This window comes from Phascolarctos cinereus, unplaced genomic scaffold (genome assembly GCF_003287225.1).
Source record: "Phascolarctos cinereus isolate Bilbo 61053 unplaced genomic scaffold, phaCin_HiC Scaffold_3;HRSCAF=262, whole genome shotgun sequence".
In the NCBI taxonomy this organism is placed as follows: domain Eukaryota; kingdom Metazoa; phylum Chordata; class Mammalia; order Diprotodontia; family Phascolarctidae; genus Phascolarctos; species Phascolarctos cinereus.
In genome coordinates, this window is record NW_027555736.1 from 142,503,550 (window position 1) to 142,525,987 (window position 22,438).

A 22,438-nucleotide genomic window follows, 5' to 3' on the forward strand; every position below is an offset into this window, starting at 1 on the left:
GCTGACGTTTATACAGCACTTGCAAATTATATCATTTGATCCTTATAACAGCCCTGTGGAATAGGTACTATTATTATCTCCAGTTTACAGATGGGGAAACTGAGATTCACAGAGGTTAGGTGACTTGCCCAGAGTGACACAGCTAATAATTGTCTGAGCTGGAGTTAAACCCAGGTGTTCCTGACTCTGATTCTAGCACACTTCTACACCAGAGGTTTCGAACACCAAGGCCAGAAGGCCACAAGGTCACAAGTGGCCTCAACCCTCCCAGGTTTGTCCCAAACCAGATTAAAATGTAATTGGGAAATATTTAACAAAATAAATATAATAAAACAGATAATGTCATTATGTGGCCTGCAGGTCCCTGTTGCTATTTGAGTCTGACACCAACGCTGTATTCTCTGCTGTGTCACTGCCTCCCTTCACAATATCTCACACACTTCCCATTGCCTTGCTGCCCAGCCTACAGACTTCGCCTCCTCTCCACAACATTGGACTCTGTCCCCATTTCTGCCAGGCAAGCTTTTTTCTTGCCAGACCCTGACAGGAGAGCTTTTACCTTGTCAGGAATTAGGCCTCTATGTCCTTCCTCTGCCATCTCCACATAAAACTATTGTGGCCCCATCCTCTTTCCAGCTCTTCTTCAAGCGTTAACCTTCTCTCCTTAGAATGTGAGCCCTTTGAAGGTAGGCAGGGACCAGCTGTTTCTCATATCATTTCTACAAGCTTCTGACCGTGGACACCACCACCTGTATTTTTCTTTGTCATATAGAAGTGGTTGAATCCTGCCCCCAGAAAAGACTGAAGGATCAAACAAGGGACCCTTTGGCCACTTACCTTTGTACTTAACATCTTGAAGGTAGCTGAAGATGTTGTCATAGGAAGGACTAAAGGAACCCATCTGCAACACGTAGGACATGGTTGAGCTACTTGGACTAAGGGAGATTCCAATTGTGGTAGTTTGAATAATCAAATTCTTAACCTTTTTTTGTATCATGGACCCCTTTGGCATCTGGTAAAGCCCCTGAAGACCTCTTCTTAGAATAGGGTTTTTAAATGCACAATAAAACACATAAGATCATACATAAAACCAATCGTGTTGAAATAGTTATCCAAATATAGATGTTTTTAAATATGTCAATGGACCACAGGTTAATTACTGCTGGATCAGAGGAAGCTCAGTCATTAGCAAGCAATATCCATTTAGCTTTTTCTTATCAGCCTTGATTTGAAAGATCCACTTTGATAGAACAACTGGGGAAATCATGTGAGATTGTTCTGTTATTAGAGCACTGTCACTGAGTTCCTGACATTCTGCATCCCTTCACAAGTCACGGCCTCTGAGTTTCAGAAGCATTGTACTCAGTGCTAAATTATACTGCTTTATTTTGCTATAACATTGTAAAAATGGCAACCAAAAGAAAATCTAACCCAGAATTTGAAGGGCTGTGTTAAGAACAAAAGTTCATCTAAAAATGTCCTATTTAAGAGCTCTAGGTAAAGTTATATTTATTCTTTCCCCCCCACCCCAGTATAAAAGGATATCATCATTACTGTAGGCCCTCCTCCTCCCCCATGAAGAAAGAAAACATTACTTCCAAACTGAGGGAATCTGCTAGAAAAAGCACACTATATCACAAAGGCCTTTTTTATGTGAAGAACACACAACGCCGCCAGCTGAACCTTTGAAGTAGGAGTCCAGGGACAAAACTGCCAAATTCCAGCTCTGATTCATATTTGAAATCGCATTCGGAACCCTTTAAACCAAAAGACGGAGGGGGAGGGGACCAGTGAACCTCTTACCTCAATCAGCACAGCCAGAACAGCTAGTCCGTCTGATTTCTCCCTGGCTGTGGACATATCGGGGTATTTGTCCGAGTTATAATGGACAATATGTAACTATAATGGAGAGAAAAGGCCCAAATATCAGTGTCAAAGGAATACACAACTTTCGTTCCTGTAAAAAGTCATGGAAAAGCTCAACTATTTTAGAGAAATTCCATTCCTTTCTTCAGGCTATGACTAGACAGTCTTGATCCCATGGCAAGTCTGTGTTTATTATGTAGTCCCCTTAAGCTCAGTTACTCCTAAATACCGCTTAATCTAGAGATGCTCAAGGTCTGAAATGAGAACCCTCCAAGCACCAGCTTATTTTCATTCAACCTACAAAGCCAGTATTTGCCTGTAAGCTATGAAAACATGGTTTTAAAAGAATTTAAAAGGCTTTATCAACAATTTTCTAAGATTCCACAGAAACAGAATATTACTCCATGAAAAAAAGATATTTTTCTCTATAAACTACAACATTCTCTAATTTCCAGGGGAGAAAATTTTTTTCCCTTTAAAATAAGCAAAAGATATTTTTATAGCACATTCTGAGAATTTTATCCTCTTTGTGGCTGCATTTTATTCACAATTATCATGATTATTTTCCACAAAAATTAGTATTAGTAAATTTATTTAGATCTCTGTCTGTTAAGGCTTTGGCAAACATTGAAACTGTGTCTCTCAGTCTTTCTTTCCCTACCACCCTTTCTCCTCTCTGTATCTCACCATAATTGACTCTAATACAGAAATTTAATGTGTGTGTAAAGGTTACATTCAGTAAATATAATATTTCTTGCTTTAAATTTTAAACCTGGATAAACAGAACATGAAAGAGCTAGGTGGTATAGTGAATATCATCCTTGGAGTCAGGAAGACCTGAGCTTGAATCCCACCTCACACTTATTAGCTGGGTGACTCTCCCTATTAACAATCGCCTTTAATTCCCGCATTCCTCCTGCTGATTATCTCCAGTTTATCCATATATACATATATCTTGTTTGTGCCTAGTTGTTTACAGGTTTGTCTCTCAAGCTCCTTGAGAGCAGCCACTGGCCTGCCTTTCTTTGTATCTTAAGGTACTTCGTACAGTGCCTGGCCCTATAGAATGTAATCATTTAGTGAATACTTGTTGACTGACCTTAGTCTCCTCGTCTGTTAAATGGCTATAATAATAAAGTCATAATATATATCAATAGCTACATTAACAAAATATACTAATATGTTACTATATAATTAATATAATACATAATGATACTTATATATGTTATATATATAAATAATATAGCTATAATAATAGTGCCTATCTCACAAAATTGTGTTGAGGATCAAATGAGATAAGGTATGCAGAGAACTTTGCAAACCTTAAAGTGCTATATAAGTGCTAGCTATTATTGTTATTATTATTATTAGAAAAGGGTTGGACTAAAAGATCCCTAAGATACCTTCTGGCTCTGATAGTCTATGAGTCTTTGAGAACATTTGACCTGATCCTCCCCAAATTTGGAAAAAAAAAAAAGAAACTTTAAAAAAAATATGTAGCCCTAATTAACTTTTTTCCATGGGTCAGCTACTCAAGAGAAAAGTGGCTTTCCACTCAGCCTAGGAGTTCTTCCCCACAACTACCTCCCCTGCGAAAGACCTAGCTTGTGGCAAACCCCTAGACCAGCTCAGCCCTGTTTCTTCTTGATTGACAAAACGGAATTCTGACTGCTTTGGCTCACTGGGCTAAGAAACACAAGCTTCTGTCTGCAGCAATTATACTCTGGGTTGAATACTACTATAGGGTCCATGAAAATCAAAGAAGACAAGAAAGTCTTGTTAAAAAGAAACAGAAAAAGTTAACAAATAATATTAAATTTATTTGGGTTTGATTCCTTCATTAGGCTTACTTCCTGATTTTTTTTTTTAAATTGAGACTCTGCTCTGGTTAGTCTTGGGTTCTGTGCCCTTTCATGGGTGGCTTAGTAAGCCTATAATTTAATATTAATGATGTTTAGATAAGATCTGGAGTTTATTTGAGAATCTGCTACAGGCATCAAGATTTTTTAATTTTATAAATAATCTTTATTTGAATTTGATCATGAAGCTTAGTTTTTCTCTTAAGGAATTGCCATAAAGAATAACTCACATTTGTAGCGTCCTTTAAGGTTAGTCAGTTCAGCAGATGTCTCTACTACTCTGTGCCAGGTACTATGCTAGGTGATAGAAATAAAAGAAAGGCAAAACCAGTTCCTGCCCTTAAGGAGCTTACAGTCTAATGGGGGAGACAATATACAAATAACTGTGTACAAAATACATATGTGTATATATATATATATATAATATATATATATATGTATATATATATAAAATATGTGTATATGTGTGTGTATGTCTAATATATATATATATATACATATGTATATATGCATGCACACATACACACAGACACAGGGTAAATGGAAGATGATCTTAGAGGAAAGGCACTGCGGCAGGAAGCATGTTTGACATTGTACAATGCAGATTATATCTAATAGTGTAGAGCAGATCTTAAACTTTTTCCATTCTTGACCCTTTTAGTGCTTCTTAAACTGTGGGTCTCAACCCAAGAGCTTCTTCCAGAAAATGTTCCTTGTGTTATATGTTATTTACAACATTTTTGCCCATTTTCCAGTATCCCAGTGGGTGGTGTTCCTATGGTGTCTTCCTTGATACTTTTTTTTTTTTTGCTTTTTAGGCAGTTGGGGTTAAGTGACTTGCCCAGGGTCACACAGCTAGTAAGTGTGTCAAGTGTTTGGTCTGAGGTCAGATTTGAACTCAGGTCCTCCTGACTTCAGGGCCGGTGCTCTATCCATTGTGCCACCCAGCTGCCCTGATACTTAATTCTCTTAATCTAATCATATGCTGCCAGAAAAAAAAAAAGCTTGTAATTGAGAGAGTTAAATAGAGCAGACTTTTAGTCTGTAGGTTCCTTTTTAGGATAAATCAATCTGTCTTTCAGGTTAACATATAACAAAATCTCGACATGCTTAATTAGTGTTTATTTGTTATTTTTTTGGTCACACAAATACGGACCTAATTTCTAGACCAAGGTAGTTTCCTCAGTCATCTCAGGGATAAAATATACTCTTTAACTCCATATCGTCAATATGACCTTTCCTAAAACAACAATCTAGGGGCAAAGAGATGAGAGGGACCATAACTTCACCCCTTCTGTGCCTTAGGATGTTGGCATCACAAGGACACTTACGGTCTTCTAGACACATTTTACCAAGTTTTTGAGCCCTTTTAAAGGTACTTTAAAAAAGATAATCCTGGTCATGAGAGATAACTTGGCATTTCACTTAATTAAAATTAAATATTTTCGAGACTTGTTTTCTACTCAGAAAGGTGATTAAGAATCAAATCTCCTGGGGCAGCTAGGTGATGCAGTGTGTAGAGCACTGGCCCTGAAGTCAGAAGGACCTGAGTTCAAATCTGGCCTCATATCCAACACTTAACACTTACTAGCTGTGTGACCCTGGGCAAGTCACCTAACCCCAACTGCCTAAAAATAATAATTTTAAAAAGAATCAAATCTCCTTACAATTAGGTATATATTTGTTATCTTTAGCTATCACAATGACTCAGCTCCAACCCCAATTACATTTTTTACTTTACTTAAATTTTTTGTAAGTAGTGTCTTACAAAAACTCTATAAGGGAAAGTAGCATAAGAATTATTACCTTCATTTTACATATAAGGAAACTTCGATATAGAGAAAATAACTTGACCAGGGTCACTTGGCACTTGACTAGTGAGTGTCCCATCCAGGATTTGAACCCACTTCTCCTGACTCCAAAGCCAGTCATGTTCCTATTACACTACAATGCTTCTTTTTAGAAAACTATTTCTTCATACACACACACACACACACACACACACACACACACATATACAGACATATGCATACACACATATACACACCCAGATATAAGATATAATAACTTGAGCCTTCATAGCAGAAAGAAAAGCAACTAGAGTGATCTACAGCTGCCTAAACCCTAATTCCTACCTGTACCCTAGCTTCCTTATATTCCCTGGAGGAAGGGAAGTCTCGACTCAACAATTAGCCGAAATAATTGCAGCCTATGAGATTCAGAAAGGGGCATGAAATTGTGTGAGCTTCTAATAGTACCATCATACATCAGGTCCAGAATTATACCCCACCTCACTTGTAAGTAGCCCTATAATTAGCCTGAGACATGAAACCATTTAGCGGTTATGAATAGTGGAGAATCAACACATAATTATTCACTGTAGAATCCGTTGCCTGATCTGTGGTATTTACCCCTTGTATTGCACTATAAACATTCGCAACTGTTCCCCTGTGCTCTGGCTTGTAGGAACTAAAAAGTGGAGTGAAAAGCCAACAATTACACAGTTATCACTAAAGGAATAATGCTCTGCCCCTGCTCCCATTCTCTGCTGACATTGTGGATTTGCACACCAGGGTTACACAGTGCGACCTAATACAGGGTGGTATGTTACAGCTCTGAGCTACCTCTCAGCAGATCTTTAAGCAGAAAACATGACTCCCTCTACCAAAGTTTAAGGTAGTTTTGTGTTGTTCCCTTTGATATTCTGATACTGTTCATTATTATCTTCTAAGAGTCTGTTGTGGTAAAGTAAGGATTAGGGAGTAAAACAGGTGGGGTTCACCCCAACCCATTCTCCCGTTCTATATCACTAAGGCTCCAATAAAAGGAGTAACAGCACACTCCTGAACAGGTCTGGCATAATAATAATTCCTGGCAGGGGAGGCTAATTTTCATGATGCTACAGAATTGTGGAATATAGAGGTTATGGGGACTATTAGTATCTAATGTGATGATATTAGGAGTTCATCGCCATTTTCAATGGAATATTATAGACTTTGAACTGGAAGGTACCTTAGAGGTCATTTTGTCTAAACCCCTTATTTTACATAAGGATACTGAGACTCAGAGAGACTTGTTCAAGACCGCACAAGCAGTAAGTAGCAGAGGTGAGATTTGAACTCGGGGCTTCTGAGTTTGGAGGGAGGGACAGTAGGAAGTAGTGGAAAGAGCACCTCATTAGACCATAAGCTCTTTGAGGGCAGTAATTTTTTTTTTAGCCTTTCTTTGTATCCCTGGTGCTCAGCATGGTGCCCTGCACTTAGTAGGTGCTTAATAAATGCTAGTTGACTGACTTTGGTTGGGAGCCAGAAGCCTGGATAGTGGATCTGACCATTACTAGATGTATCGCTTAATCTCTCTTTGCCTCTGTATCCTCATCTTTGAGATGGAGATAATAAAATGTGGACAACCTGCCTCCACATTCTCTGAAGTAGTTCTGCCCTCTCTGGACACCTTGGAAGATTGTTACATGTCTCTATTGTCCTTCTGGGAAATGGGCAAATCACAAACCTCCGTGAAGTATTCACCCTGAGTAATTTATTTAAATAGTAAATGTAGTTCAAAGTAATTAAAATGAAGAGAAGCTAATGTTTTTGTCTGTATGATGGTGTATCCTCCTTTCATCCTAACCTAATTTTTAATTAGTCACGTGAAGGCTTCAGGACAGGCTCCCAGCACATTCGCTAGAGTATTTTAGCTTAATTGGGGATGGGTGAGGGAGAAATAGAGTGAATTTTCAGATACCTCCAACCCATCAACTGTAGCTTGACTGCTGCCCAAGACCTACTTATCATTCACATAACCAGGCAGTATAGGGGTAAATAGCATTAACATTTGAACGGTATGCCTCCAATAAGCACAACCATTAACCCCCTAAGCGTGTGCCCATCAGAGGCCAGATGCAGTTCCAGACCAGCATCAGGGACAACCTGAGTGCTGGCCTCAATCTTCCCTCCCACTCCACTTACCTCAGCTGCAAAGTGGTTCCCATCAACTGTGTGTTCGGAGCCACGGGGATTATTCTGATTGCCCCAGTGCAGGTGAAGTTCTGTTGCTGTATATCTGGGACCCAGGCTTTTAATGTACATATTTGGAGGCAGATCTAATTTCACTGTGAGAAAAAAGCAGTAGATTCATTAGTATCAGTGCAGGGAACAGGGGTTTAAAAATAATGAGATAAGAAAACTCAGTGACCCAGATAAGTAGAGATAAAAGAGATTTGGGAATCAGAGTCCTTGGCTTCTTCTTACTCTGGTAGGATTGCCAAACTCTGTAAACCCTCAGGGTCTGAGTTTTTCCATTTGTAAAATGCTTTTGATGATGGTGAACCTACTTCATAGGAGAATTTAAAAGGGATTATTAATCTATGTATTTAGCATCTCAGTAAAATAATGTGCTCTCAGTTAGGCATCTGGTTAATTAACCTTTACTATCATTAGGCATCTCAGGTTGTCAGTAGGAGCCAGGACCTGGTATCAGTAAGTCATCTGAGCTGAGTGGCTGAGAAGTAGAAGCAAGTCTCTTGTTACTGATGCTGTTACCAGTATAACTAGGTGATACAAATGCTCTACACTAGGCATTTTCCCCCAGAGACAGTCTGCAATTCCTAGTATAGTTCCCGGTGAAATTCTGACTGAAAGTGGTAGGAGACCCATGTTTATACCATTTAAACACCATTTGTTCAAAGCAACAAAGCTGGTAGAGATGTGGGGCAGTCACACTTCTATTGAACAGAGCAAAGGCACCACAGACACGAATAACATAGGCATCTGGTAGGAGCACTTGAAGGAGGAGGGAATGAGGGAAGAATGGTGAGAGGTGGTGGTAACTGCATGGAAGTTAGATATAACAAATCCCAGCATACTTCTGCTGAGTAGACTGACCACTAAGGTTTTAGGGAGATGGAACACTGAGCGCATCATTGGAGCGCTGTGTGCTAGGAAATAGGGTTGTGAGTTTAGAGTGAAGACACAGCTCTCTGTGTTATTAGGATTGCTAGGTCCTCATTGTACTGGATGATTTTTATGAATCCCTGGTATTTCATAAGATCAGAGATCTAGAATCAGAAGGGACACTGAGAGACCATATGGTCCAACCCCACAGTGACAACTGGGTACTGAGTCATTGGTAGCCATCTGCCCCAGGGCCCAACTAATTAAGCTACACCTTCAGCTCTGCATATAAGATCAGGCTAAAGTGTTGAATACAGGTAGAGCTGCCAACCTCTAACCTCTACATGCCAACCATTGCTTCCATACCAAACATTAACCTATCCTACCCACTACCCAAATGATAGGCTGATAGTTACTTTTTTGTGAAAAACCTTAATGTCCAAGGAGAAACCATGTTACTTTGCTAACACTACTATGAGATTAGATTCAGAAGCTGTGATCTGCTTCTGGGATAACTTTGCCATAGGACTCAGCTTTCAGACTTTGAAGGCCCTGGATGAAGGCAGAGTATGTAGGGTGGCGATGGTGGTAGTTGCTTGGTTCTTTCAGTCATGCCTAACTCTTCATGATCTCATTTGGGGTTTCTTGGCAAAGATACTGGAGTAGCTTGCCATTTCCTTCTCTAGCTCATTTTACAGATGAGGAAACTAAGGCAAACAGGGTCAAGTGACTTGCCCAGCTAGTAAGTGTCTAAGGGCGGATTTGAACTCAGAAAGATGAGTCTTCCTGACTTCAGGTTGGGCACTCTATCCACTATACCACCTAGTTGCCCAAAGAATATATATTGTTAGATATTTTTTACTCTTAAGGTCTTTCAATTTGGCTTGCTTCCCCCCCCCCCAACTTACTGCTAGAGGTTCAACTAGTCTCAAATTGTGTGACTCCATGGCAGAACTGGTTTTGGAGAGTTGTGTGTGTGTGTGTGTGTGTGTGTGTGTGCGCGCGTGCGTGTGTGCGTGTGTGTGTGTGTTGGAAAGGGAAGGAAGAAGCCAGCATTGCCCTTGGGGAAATGACCATGATAAGTTATTCTCCCCTAAGGAGAGAACCACTCAGGTGGTATAAAGTCTTTGCTACATTGGTTCCTACAGTACAGCCTACTATGTTATCAAGTGGGGAGAGAGGGAGACTTTTCCACAGGTTTCATCTTACCTGAATGTCCATTATTACCCAGAATAAACTGCTCATTAGAAGACATATTGTAACCTTCTAACACTAAGGGTGAGAGAGTAGAATCATATTGAAGCATGTCACTGTCAAAATCTATGGGAGACTGGAACATTCCTCCACAGGAAGGGAAGGACTTTGGCCAGGCTTTCTCTCCATTATCACCTAGAAAGGAGAATTAAAGCAGACATACTTGGATTACTGTCTTCCAGGTTTTCTTTCAGGATGGTTGCTCTTTTCTTGTTTGCAACGAGAAAGCAGTGAGCAAATTCTTCAAAGACAACAGCTCTCAACCTATTAACTTTCCATTAGCCAACACTCACTGACTGTTTGCATTTAACGGGATGGGCATAAGAGGAAGGCAGAAATACCTAGAGAAACTTAGTCACATAGATTCTGATACCTGCTCATTCAAAAACCAGAGCTGATGACATTTTATATTGTTTTTTTTAATGTTGTTTATTTAGGGACAGAATATACAGAAATCTTAACCACTATTGACAATTGACATTTACATGTGTTTTATGATTACAGCGCACTTCACATGCAACATTTCATTCAGTCCTCACTATAACCCTGTGTATTAACCCCATTTTACAGATGAGGAGACTCAAGCTCATAAAATTTAATTGAATTTCCCAAGGCCACACAGCTGATAAAAGGAAGAACAAATAAATGAATCCAGGTCATCTGATGCTAAGTCTAGTATTCTTTCTGAGATACTGTGTGCTGCCTCCATAATAATCAATCTACTATAATAATGAGTCTACTAGAGGCAGCTAGGTAACGCAACAGACAAAGTGCTGGGTTTGGAGTCAAGAAGACCTGAGCTCGAATCCAGTCTCAGACACTTAATTATGTGACCCTGGATAAATTACTTAATTTCTCTGTCTCAATTTCCCCATATATAAAATGGGGGTGATAATAACAGCACCTACCTGGAAGGGTTGTTGTAAGGATCAAATGAAATGTTTGTAAAGTGCTTAGCAATAGTAGATGCCATATGATCATAATAGTGATGATGATGATGATAACCACTGACATATATATAGCATTAACTATGTATGAAACATTATGCTAAGTGATTTACAATTATTATCTCATTTAATCCTCACAAAAACCCTTTGAGGTAGGTACCATTAGAAAGGAAGGGGAGAAAGAAAGAAAGAAAGAGAAAGAAGGATGGAAGAAAGGAAGAGAAGAAAGAACTTATTCCTGTTCTTTCCCCCTACTCTGCTAAGTACTGTGCTCCTTGCTGGAGATACTGAGACAACAGTGAAATCGTCTCTTAGGAGCTCACGTTAGCTGTGAACTTTTCTTTCCATTATCCTCATGGTCATGAAGGTTCACAGCCTCAGAGTCATCTCACTGTCTGCACTCGCCATACATATCTAACCAACTGCCAGGACTTGTCACACTCTAAATCTCTCCCCCTTCTCTCTACTCACACTACAACCATTCTACTTCAGACACTGGTCAACTGTCTTCTGGACTGCTGTTAATATGTTCTTGCCTCAAGTCTCTCCCATCTCCCATCCACCCTCCACACAGCTGCCGAAGTGATTTTCTAAGTCTGACCATCTCATTCCCCTCTTCAAGGAGCACCAGCAGTCTCCTATTGCCCCTGAGACCCAATACAAACTCCTGGGCTTGGCGTAGTTAACCTTTCACAGCTGGGCTCCAAACTACCTTTTCAACCTTATTGTATATTTCTTCCCTTCATGCACTCTGTATTCCCCGCAAACTTGCTGTTTCTTGCTCCACCTCCCATTTCTGTTTCTTTGTATGGGCTGCCTAGAATTGCCTAGAATTCATTCTCTTCATCTCTGTCACCTTAGAATCCCTAGTTTCTTTCAAAATTTAGCTCAGACACCACCTTCTACTTAAAGTCCTTCCTGATTCCTTTCCCCAACTGCTTCCTCTCCCAAATCACCTAAAATTAATTTTGTATGGACAGGGTATTCCCGAAGTCTTAATGCCCTTTTAGACTTTGGTGATGCCCTGTATTTTGTATATACTTCATATGTCTCCCTTGACTGAATATAAGCTCCTTGAGGGCAGTCTCTATCACTTTCATTTTTTAATCCTCAGCACCTAGCCTAGAGCTTGGCACATAGGTGGCACTTACATACTTGTTAATGAATTGATTTGCTAGGTCAAGTTAGGCTGCCTGACTTGTGCATTCTAATGTCCGGATCATTTTGACTCTGAGCTCAAAGTCTTTGTGGATTGACATTTTTATGCTGCTAGTGTCATCTAATTTCATTAACTAGAAACCCGTAGAGGTGCCATTTGGATTACATACAGCATCCCTCTCCATGTGGATGCTTGAAGAATATAAAATAATTATAATGTTAGCATTACAAGATTCAGTGCTCTGTTTGAGCCAAGAATAGAAAGAAAAGTACTAAAAACCCATTGAAACAAAATATCGGTAGTTGATAGATGACAACTAATACCTGGGAATGAAGACACTTAAAAAATCCTTCACGGCCTAGGCTCTTATGCTATTTATTAGGTAACATTCTGTCCTCTGGAAATGAAAGTAAACTGCCCCCAAGTTCATACAAACTTTCTTATTCCTAGAGGGAAAAGTCTTTATGGAATTTAAAGCATATGTTTAAAAGATTATCTTCCATGGCAATTAAATTGCAACTGATTTTTGGTTTAAGGCATTTCCAGAGAATCAAGTAAGTGGCATGTTATAGCTCGTTGGGTTACAGACATGGATGCGTGGTAGGCTTTATCAGAGCTGGAAATAGGCCTTTATGATCTGGGGCCTACTTAGTATTACAGAAAAGGGGATGATGTGAAATAGAACATAGCATATTTAATAGAAAGAATGTCAATGTTGTTCATTCCAATTCACATTATCTTAAGAAGCGATCACCTATTCATAGGATTTAGAACTGGATGAGACCTTAATGTTCATCTAGGTCAGTCTTCTCATTCCATAGGTAAGGAAACAAGTCAGGAAATATAAAGTGATATGCCCAAGGTTACACATCTAGTTAGTAGGGGCTAGAACCTAGGTTTTGTTCAAGACTCCTTTCCATCACACCCACACTCTCTTTTTCCAAGTGCTCAAAGCTCCAAGCTCATAGCGCTCCAAATGTATCAGGCTGACAGGTGCTGAGAGTGGGAGGCCCTCAGACATTAAAAATGTCATACTCTTGTGGCCTGAAGCAAGGTAATTATGGGGGAGGGAGTGGTGTGTGTATGTGCAGAGGAACAAGATTTCAGGGATAAAAGGAAACAGAGTTTGAGGGACTGATTTACAACTGGGAATCAATGGAATTAAAAACAAACCAACATCAGGTAGACCAAGAAGCCCAGAGACATAAGCAAAACTTGCAGGTTGTGAAATCTTTATCTTATTACAGTAGAGAAGATAATTATTCATAAAGGATAAATTGGACACACAGCCAAGGTGACAGAGACTGCGACTCAATGAAAGGCTCACTTAATAAACTGTAGCAAATTATTCATTGCTATCATGTAGTAAAGTATACAGAGGAGTTTTAAAATATTTCGTTTGCTCCATTATGTCTAATTATTATCTTCTCCCCCAATTTTCTAAAAGGCCATACCAATCTTATGTATTGTGACTCAAATGGAAAAATGATTTGAAGGGGACAAAAATATTATTACAAGAAGGGAAATAGTATGATATAGTAGAAAGAGGGGGGAGGGAGAGAAATTTACATGATAACTTTATTATATATTTAAAAGGAATAGAAAGTTGTACATAATAATAGATTTACAATTTTATGTGCAGTCATCTTTTTTAAAATTATGCTGTTATAGAAATGCTTGTTTTATTCCATAAATTAAAAATAAAATAAAATATTTTTTTTAAGTGACAAGTTTAAAAAAAAAAAGAGGACTGGATCTAGAGGAACTGAGTTCAAATCCTGCCTCTGACATTTGCTACTTGTGTGACCTCCAACAAATCATTCAGTCTTCCCAGGTGTCAATTTTCTCACACATGTAATGAAGGGATTGGACTAGATAACCTCTAAAATTCTTCCCTACTCTATATCAGTGATCCATTTTCTAAGAAAGTCTGATGTAGTCTTACTTTCTTCAAATACTGTCTGCCATGCCTGGGATGTTCTCCTTTCTCATGCCTGTGTCCTGGCTTCCTGACTTTCTTCAACACTCAGTTTGTTGTACGACGCCTCTCCTCCAAGATTACCTCCCATTTACACTATATGTACACAATTGTGTACACAGTTATTTGCATGTTGTTTTCCCCATTAGAATATGAGGTCTTTGAAGGTAGGAACAGTTTGCTTTCTTTGTATCCCCAGTGCCTGGGGACAGCTAGGTGGCGCTATAGTGCATAGTGGACCTGGAGTCAGGAAGACTTATCTTCCTAAGTTCAAATCTGACTTCAGATTCATTAGCTGCGTGACTCTGGACAAGTCACTTAACCCTGTTTGCCTCCATTTTCTCATCTGCAAAATGAGCTAGAGAAGGAAAATGGCAAACCATTCCAGTATCTCTGTCAAGAAAACCCCAAATGGAGTCACAAAGAGTCAGTCATGACTGAGCAATAGCGATTAATCACTAGCGCTTAGAAAAATGCCTGAATCATACCGATTGCTTAATAAGTGCTTGTTGATTGACTGATTGGCTCAGAAGCCAAGGGCCATATAAAGTATTTTAAAGCTGTAAAAATGGTTAAGAATATTAAAGACAGCAGAATTAGTGAGGGGAGTGGCAGAAGTGGGAAAACCTCGACCGAAACTTTGGTTTGTAGCCCATAGCCCTCCTGGCAGTAGAGAGGCGGGGGACTATGGGCATGTGATGTTCCACCTGCTGTCGTACGTAGTCATTTGGTTTCGCTCATCTGTTTTTCATTGTTATAAGGGAAGATTCCGTTTGGGGGGAGCAACAGAAGAATTATACCAAGAAATAACTACAGCGTCAAAATCAAAAGGCATCAATGAATTTTTTTCTTTTAAAAGATGGCCGAGAAAGGAATTACTAAGGATTGAAAACGTACTGTTTTTGTAGGTTTACCAATAGGAGGAAAAGATACTTCCCAAGCATGCACTAAAGTCCTTGGGCAGAGACAAAACTTTTTCAAAGCCCAGAAGTCCCCTATTCGTGGGACTAACTGAGGTGCCAAAGCTGTCCAAGCACTCCTTACAAGTGTTTTCCTACCCAAGGGCAGGAACCTGAGACAGTACCCAAAACGCCTGGAGTGTTTTCACAAGGAGACAGTTACTCCCAAGTCAGCTCCAAAACTTCCTTTGCTCTTTGTCCAGAGTTGAGACAACAAAGACAACTTGATCAATGTTGTGTTGTAGTCAGAGGTGCTAAGAGCAGCCATTTACTAGTTCTGTGATTTTAGACAAGTCATTTGACATTTCTGGCTTCTCTTTCCACATGTGTAAAAGAGGTGTTTGACTATATGACCTCTAAGGTCCTGTCCAGCTCAAAGCTATGAAACGACCCTGGAAAGTACAAAGGACAGAGGTTATTACTCCCATTTTGTAGATGACAAAACCAAGGCACTAAAAGGTGAAAAAAAAAACTTGCTGAAAGTAACACAGTGACAAAGGGATATTGAGAACTATGCTATACAGGGGTCCTAGTCTGTTACAGTGACTCTTGGACTTCAGAGGGGCTTGGCAGAACAGTCAGTGGTATTAAAAGCAATTAGCTTTTATTGGGCCTGTTTTAACTCACAAAGGGGAAAATTTGAAGGTTGGGGGGGCACTCAGGGTTTGTCCTTCATTTGGAAGAGGATCAATGACATCATGGGGTAATGTCAACTTGTGTGTGAATTGGGGGACACCCAAAGGTGGGAGCAAAGAGGGGGAAGCAGAGGCAGCAAAAGACAGACACAGCTAGGGATTCATCTGCCCCACCTAAGCCCCAGGGCATGTTCTGGCATCTCCAAAGCAGGGCAGAGGAGGACCAAAAGTAGGGCTGTTGCAAGGAAGTCTGGTACGAGACCACAGTAGCTGAAAGAAAGGAGTCAAGTATGTCCAATTCTCGCCGTTGCTGGTTGTTCCATTCATGTGATGCCTCTGTTGTCATTTTATGCATCCAGGTAGGTCAGCAAAAGGCAGGGGCCCTGGCCATTTGGTTTTCTACTTCTGATGTCCCAGGCAGGGATGTATTAGGGGTTGTCAGTCAGCCAACAAACATTTAATTGTGGATTGGTCCATGAAGCCCACTGTGGATTATGGAAGAGGAAGTCCAGAAGAGGAAGGTACAGGGAGTCCGGAAAAAGGGAAGAGCAATAGGGAAGAGTGTATGTAGAGCCAAAACAGTCTACCTCAAGATATACTAGGCCACTGCCACCTCCCTCCTCCCCCCCAAAAAAAAATCCCACAGAGTTTGTTTTGTTCTTATTATCATACTAGGTCTTATTCTGACTCTTGGAGTAGTGCGCGTTCCTCTCAGGGGAGTTCCCCCAAAGCTGGCTTTACAGCCTAAGAGGAAAGATCACTGGATTTGGAGTCAACAAACCTGGTTTCAAATTCTGACTTTAAACCTTACTAGCTATGTGATCATGGGCAAATCACATAGTCACAAATCACAAAGGCAAGTCCCATCACTGAGCCTCAGTGTCTTCATCTTACAATGAGGATGGCAATACCCAGAGGACCTCCCTCAAATAACTGTCACAAAAATAAATCATGTCTAAAGTTCATTGTCAACCTTAAAGCTATAAGTCATGATGATGAAAATTCCTTTTGTGGAAAGAAGAGAAACTACTTTCTCAGGTTAAAATGTATTCTCTCTGCCTCCTTATGTTGGCTTTAATGTGGAATTATTGAGGGTAAGACTGTTCCTGCTAGTAACTGAACTTCTGTCTATGGACCTGAAGTTGTTAAACTGTACCCTTTTTTTTTTTTAACTTTTTCAATGGTATAGAGGTAAAAAGCAGCCTGCTCTCCTGAAAAGGGAAATTCCTGGCAAGGATATTTTCTGGTTGCCTCTTTTTGGAGTTGTTTAAAAGGGAGATTCTACAGAAGTGTACTGGGTGTTTAGGAAGAGGAATTCCATGCTATGGAGTGTTGTTAAGCAAACCACAGGGAACAAAAGTACCAAAAGCCATGCCAGGCATTTCAAGAAGTATAAGAAGAGAGCCAAGGTTCCAGCTTTGTTAATGTAAAATGACCAGTGTGCCAAATAGCATGGAGCCAGGCATCCTAACAGCACTGATCTTAAGATTTGCTAGCTCTTTCATGAAACATTAAAAAGCTCTGCAGCAGAGAGCAGAAGGAAGTTCAGAAAGCGATCACAGAAATTAATGCAGTATTAGAACTAGCATGTCAGATATACCTGAGGCTCAGTTTCTAAATCTGTAAAAAGAGGGAGATGAACTTGACAATCTCTGAAGTCCCTTCTGACTCTAATTCTCTGAGCCATGAATATATATTGGAGGAAAACCCATCTTTATATAATAAATAATCACAGTATATATAATTCTCCTTTTCTGTTTTTTAGAGAAAAATATAAGATAATAGTAGGAAGAACTGGGGAAGAGCGATGGGAAAAGCATGGTGTACTTCCCTAGATACACTTTCAAATGATAGTTGCTAACATCTTTCTATTATTTCTTTGCCTAAGAAATATATCACCCAGTGAACAAAAACTGATACTACCACTTTGCTAAGAGTTTCCTAAACTTTACTCTAGGACCTCTAAATTTTATCCTCCATAGCATACTCATGCCAGAAAACTTATGTTAGAATTGGCCTGTTAAGTGGACAAACAATTTCCAGCTATTATTTAAAATAATACCCCCTCCCCTCAAGCTCAGGCCCCACCCTACAAATCAACTCTTCCATGGTATTGAAGAAGTTGTAGTTCCTTTTCCCAGACAAAACCAAAAGTCAGAGTTTTTATGATTTTATTAAAAGTTGAAAGAGCTTATTGTTTTGCAATGTATTATTAAATAAACAAAATAATTTCTCAGTGCAAGGCAGCTAGTGGTTGCGGTGGATAGAGCACTGGGCCTGGAGTCAGGAAGACTTGAGTTCAAACCTAGCCTCAGACACTTAGTATCTGTGTTACCCTGGGCAAGTCACTTAACTTCTGTCTGTATCAGTTTCCTCACCTGTGAAATGGGGATAAAAAAACAGCACCTACCTAGAAGGGTTGTTGTGAGGATCAAAAGAGGCAATATTTGTAGAGTGCACAATGTCTGGCACACAACAGGCATTTAATAAATGCTTATTCCCTTTCCCCCCTTCCTCTCTTTTTAATTTTTTTTTTTTGGGGGGGTAGGCAATGGGGTTAAGTGACTTGCCCAAGGTCACACAGCTAGTAAGTGTTATGTGTCTGAGGTCAAATTTGAACTCAGGTCCTCCTGAATCCAGGGCTGGAGCTGTATCCACTGCGCCACCTTGCTGCCCCTCTTTTTAATATTCTTGCCAAAAGTATCATGGGGTTGGGTGAAAAGGGTGATCTGTGCTTTTAACTTGAATTTGGCAGTACAATACCTCCTCCAAAAACAGACCTGCTGGTTCTAACATTCTCTTACTCTCTAAACCCCGGATCTGTTTTTATGTCGTCCCCCTCCTTTTGGGACTGAGCTTCTAGATCCCACCTTTGAAATCTCTTTCCTATCTGTCTATTCCCGTTCATTGCCACTGCCACTTCCCTGGTTCAAGCACTTAACACTTCAGAATGGGATCAAAGCACTGTCTTTCTAATCAGTCCCTCTACCTCCAATCCCTGCCTGTTCCCATCAAAATGATCTTTGTGAGGCACTAACTTCATCGTGTCAGGCAACTTTTGGTGGGACTCCTGTATTCTTAGATATATTCCACCATCTATATATGGTGGTTTTGAAGCCCTCCATAAATTAGCCTCTCACAATCAACTATCAAACTTGATCTACCCTTGTGCCTCAAATCTCCATCCCATCCAGACCAGTCTCCCCACTCTCCTCTGAATGTTAACATAGAATTCAATATACAACCGTTAAACGTTCAAGGCACTGGCCATGGAAACATAGAAGACCAAACGGCTCCCTTTCCACAAAGTAGCCATTAGAACATTAGTCTTGGAATTAAGAAGATATGGATTCGAATCCTACCTTTGACACACTAACTCTGTGACCCTGAGGAAGTGACAACTTTGTTGAGCCTCAGTTTACTCACCATTACAAAATGGGGATATGATACCACCTAACTCACAGGGTGGTTGTGATATCAAATGTGATCATGTTATACAAATTATTATACTGTTGAGTTATTACTATAGGAAACCTAGAAGCATTATTATTCTTGAGGGTTTTGGTTTTCTTTTTTTTGTTGTTGTGTTTTTTTAGTGAGGCAATTGGGGTTAAGTGACTTGCCCACAGTCACACAGCTAATGAGTGTTATGTGTCTGAGCCCAGATTTGAACTCAGGTCCTCCTGACTCCAAGGCCAGAGCTCTATCCACTGCACCACCTAGCTGCCCTTGAAGCATTATTATCCTAAGAAGTACTTTTATTATACAGACTATGGCTCTTACAGTCTGTTTTGGAAGTTGAATAAAAAGTATGCCATGTCTCATAAAAATCCAAAAAGTTTAGCAAGGTAACAATCCCAAATTTCTTAGCATACATCTTAGCTAAGTCCTGACACATCCAGGAGATGCCAGTTAAGCTAAACTCTGTAGTTTTTTCTTCCTGGCATTAAGCTTCAAAGCTGTAACCATAAAAGCTGTAACCATAAAAGCACAAGATCCTGCCCAGGAAGAAATAGTAGTCACTGGAATGTGGGTTAATTTTTTGTGGATGAGATTTTATTGCTTACAAATCAAAGGCAGGAAAGAAGACTGGTATTAGAAACAAAGCCATGCTGTCCTTCTTTCCCTTCATGAGCACCTGAAAAATGAGTGCACGTCTTTCTCATTTCCCGTATATACTTCAGCTCTGTAAAGAGCTATGTTGACTGTGACCAAAATGCAAGCCTTCCTTAACTCCTTTTCAACTTCCACCCACTCCATCTGCTACTGTTGATGCTTTTGTACCATCCAGAAGGCGGCTGCCTTGCCAATGTGTATTGGGAGAGGAGCATGGGGAAGCAAGCTTCTTAAGATGGGACCAAGCTGGGCTTTTCTTGGGAATTGAAATGCAGACCAAAATCTATCTGTTCCAAAGCCGAGGTACATCAACCTCCAAAGATGATTCCTGTAATGTTAATCAGCTTCCAAACTGATACTCCTAAAACACAGAGCTATCACACACCCCACGCCCCCCCATCCCCTTCACCCTCCAATCAACAATCTCCAATGGCACCCTACTGCTTCTCAGATAAAATACAGTCATTAGTCTGGCTTTTAAAGGCTTTCACAATCTGGCTCCCACTAATCGTTCCATTCTTTCTTCATATTACTCCTTTTCATATGCTCTCCATTGCATTCATGCTGGTCTGTTAACTGCTCTCTTTACATGACATTTCTTATTGCTACTTTAAACAAGAGGTCCCCCATGTCTGGAAGGCACTCCTTTTCACCTCTGCCTCATAGAATCACTAGCCTCTCTTCCCGCTCCCCCCCCGCCCAATTTTTAAAGCATTTTTATTTAAAGTTTTGAAATTCTATCCCTCCCTCCCTCCTTCACTTTTCCCCACCCTGAGATGGTAAGTAATCATATGTAGGTTATACACGTGCAGTTATGTAAAACATTTCTGAATTAGTCATTTTGTACAAGAAGATTTGAATAAAAGAAAAAAATGGAAGTGAAAAATAGCATGCTTCAGTCTATATTCAGTCAACAGCAGTTCTTTCTCTGGAGGCAGATAGTATGCTTCATCATTAGTCCTTTGGGATTGTCTTAGATCATTGTATTGCTGGGAATAACTAAATCATTAACAGTTCTTCATCAAACAATATTGCTGTTACTGTGTATAATGTTCTCCTGGTTCTGTTCATGTCACTATACATCAGGTCATGTAAATCGTTCCAGGTTTTTTATGGAATCATCCTGTTTGGCATTTCTTATAGCACAATATTCCATTACAATCATATACCACAACTTGTTCATCAATTCCCCAACTGACAGGCATCTCCTCAATTTCCAATTTTTGCCACCACAAAAAGAGCTGCTATAAATATTTTTTTGTATAAATAGGTCCTTTTTCCTTTATCCTGTGTGTGTCTCTCTGCTTCAGATGTGCTTCTTGTAAACAACATATGGTAGGATTCTGGTTTTTAATCCATTCTGTTATCTGCTTCTGTTTTATGGGTGAGTTCATCCCATTCACATTCATAGTTATCATAACTAACTATTTCCCTCCATGCTATTTTTTTGCTTTTATCCCTCCCCCCCTCCTCTTGAACAGCCCATCCTTTCCTTCTTCACAAGTGTTTTACTTCATATCACCACCTTCCCCAATATATCCTCCCTTTTATCAGTTCCCTTTCCACCTTCTATTATCCTCATCCCTTTTTACTTTACAGATTTCTATATCCAACTGAGTGTGTATATTATTCCCTCTTTGAGCCAATTTTGACAAGAGTAAGGTTTAAGCTTTGCCCACCACTCCCCACAATCTTCCCCTTCATTATAATAGCTCTTTCATGCCTCTTTTATGTGGGATAATTTACTTCATTCAATCTCCACTCTCCTTCTTCCAGTGCAATTTTCTTTCTCACCTCTTTGTTTTGTTTTTTGGGGTATCATCCCTCTAAGTCACCTTACATCCACACTCTCTGTTTACATATGCTCCTTCTAATTGTTCTTATAATAATAAACTTGTTAAGAGTTACAAATATTATCTTGCCATATAGAAACAGAAACAGTTTAATCTTATTGAATTTTTTGTTTTCTCTTGATTTTTTTTTCTCTTTTTATGTTTTGCTTGAGTCTTGTATTTGGAAGTCAAATTTTTATTCAGCTCTAGTCTTTTAATTAGAAGTATTAGAAAGTCCTCTATTTCACTAAATATTCATTTTTCCCCCTGAAAGATTAAATTCAGTTTTGCTGGGTAGGTGATTCTTGATTGAATCCTAACTCCTTTGCCTTCGGGTATATCATATTCCAAGCCCCCTGGTTCTTTAATGAGGAAGCTGCCAAATTCTGTGTAATCCTGACTGTAGCTCCACAGTATTTGAATTGTTGGTGTTTTGTTTTGTTTTGGTTGTGTGCAATACTTTCTTCTTTATCTGTGATCTCTGGAATTTGACTATGATGTTCCTGGGAGTTTTGGGGATCTCTTTCAGGCAGTGATCATTGGATTCTTTCAATTTCTATTTTGCCCTCTGGTTCTAATATATCAGGGCAGTTTTCTTTGGGAATTTCTTGAAAGATGTTTTCCAGGCTTTTTTTTTTTATCATGGCTTTCAGGTAGACCAATAATTCTTATATTATCTCTCCTGGATCTATTTTCTAGATTAGTTGTTTTCCAATGAGAAATTTCACAGTTTCTTCTTTTATTTTTTTATTTTTACTTTTTTTTATTTTGCTTTATTGTGTCTTGATATCTCATAAAGTCATTAGTTTCCACTTCTTCAATTCTAATTTTTAAGGAATTATTTTTTTCAGTGAGCTTTTATACTTCCTTTTCCATTTGGCCAATTCAATTTTTTAGGAAGTTATTTTCCTCAGTAAATTTTTTCTATATCTTTTCCCATG

General features: G+C 39.5%; 1 protein-coding gene across 3 annotated transcripts in view; it reads right to left on the reverse strand.

Annotated features, from left to right (window-relative positions):
- The window catches only part of CA12 (carbonic anhydrase 12), an 80,066-nt gene that overhangs the window by 19,743 nt on the left and 37,885 nt on the right, over nt 1-22,438 (reverse strand). For all 3 annotated transcript variants that reach the window (XM_078151195.1, XM_078151194.1, XM_078151197.1), the window contains exons 3-6: nt 9,827-10,006; nt 7,694-7,836; nt 1,804-1,899; nt 838-901 (exon numbers count right to left, since the gene is read on the reverse strand). In XM_078151195.1, the coding sequence (XP_078007321.1) occupies nt 838-901; nt 1,804-1,899; nt 7,694-7,836; nt 9,827-10,006 (483 nt within the window). The remainder of the gene's footprint in view (nt 1-837; nt 902-1,803; nt 1,900-7,693; nt 7,837-9,826; nt 10,007-22,438) is intronic.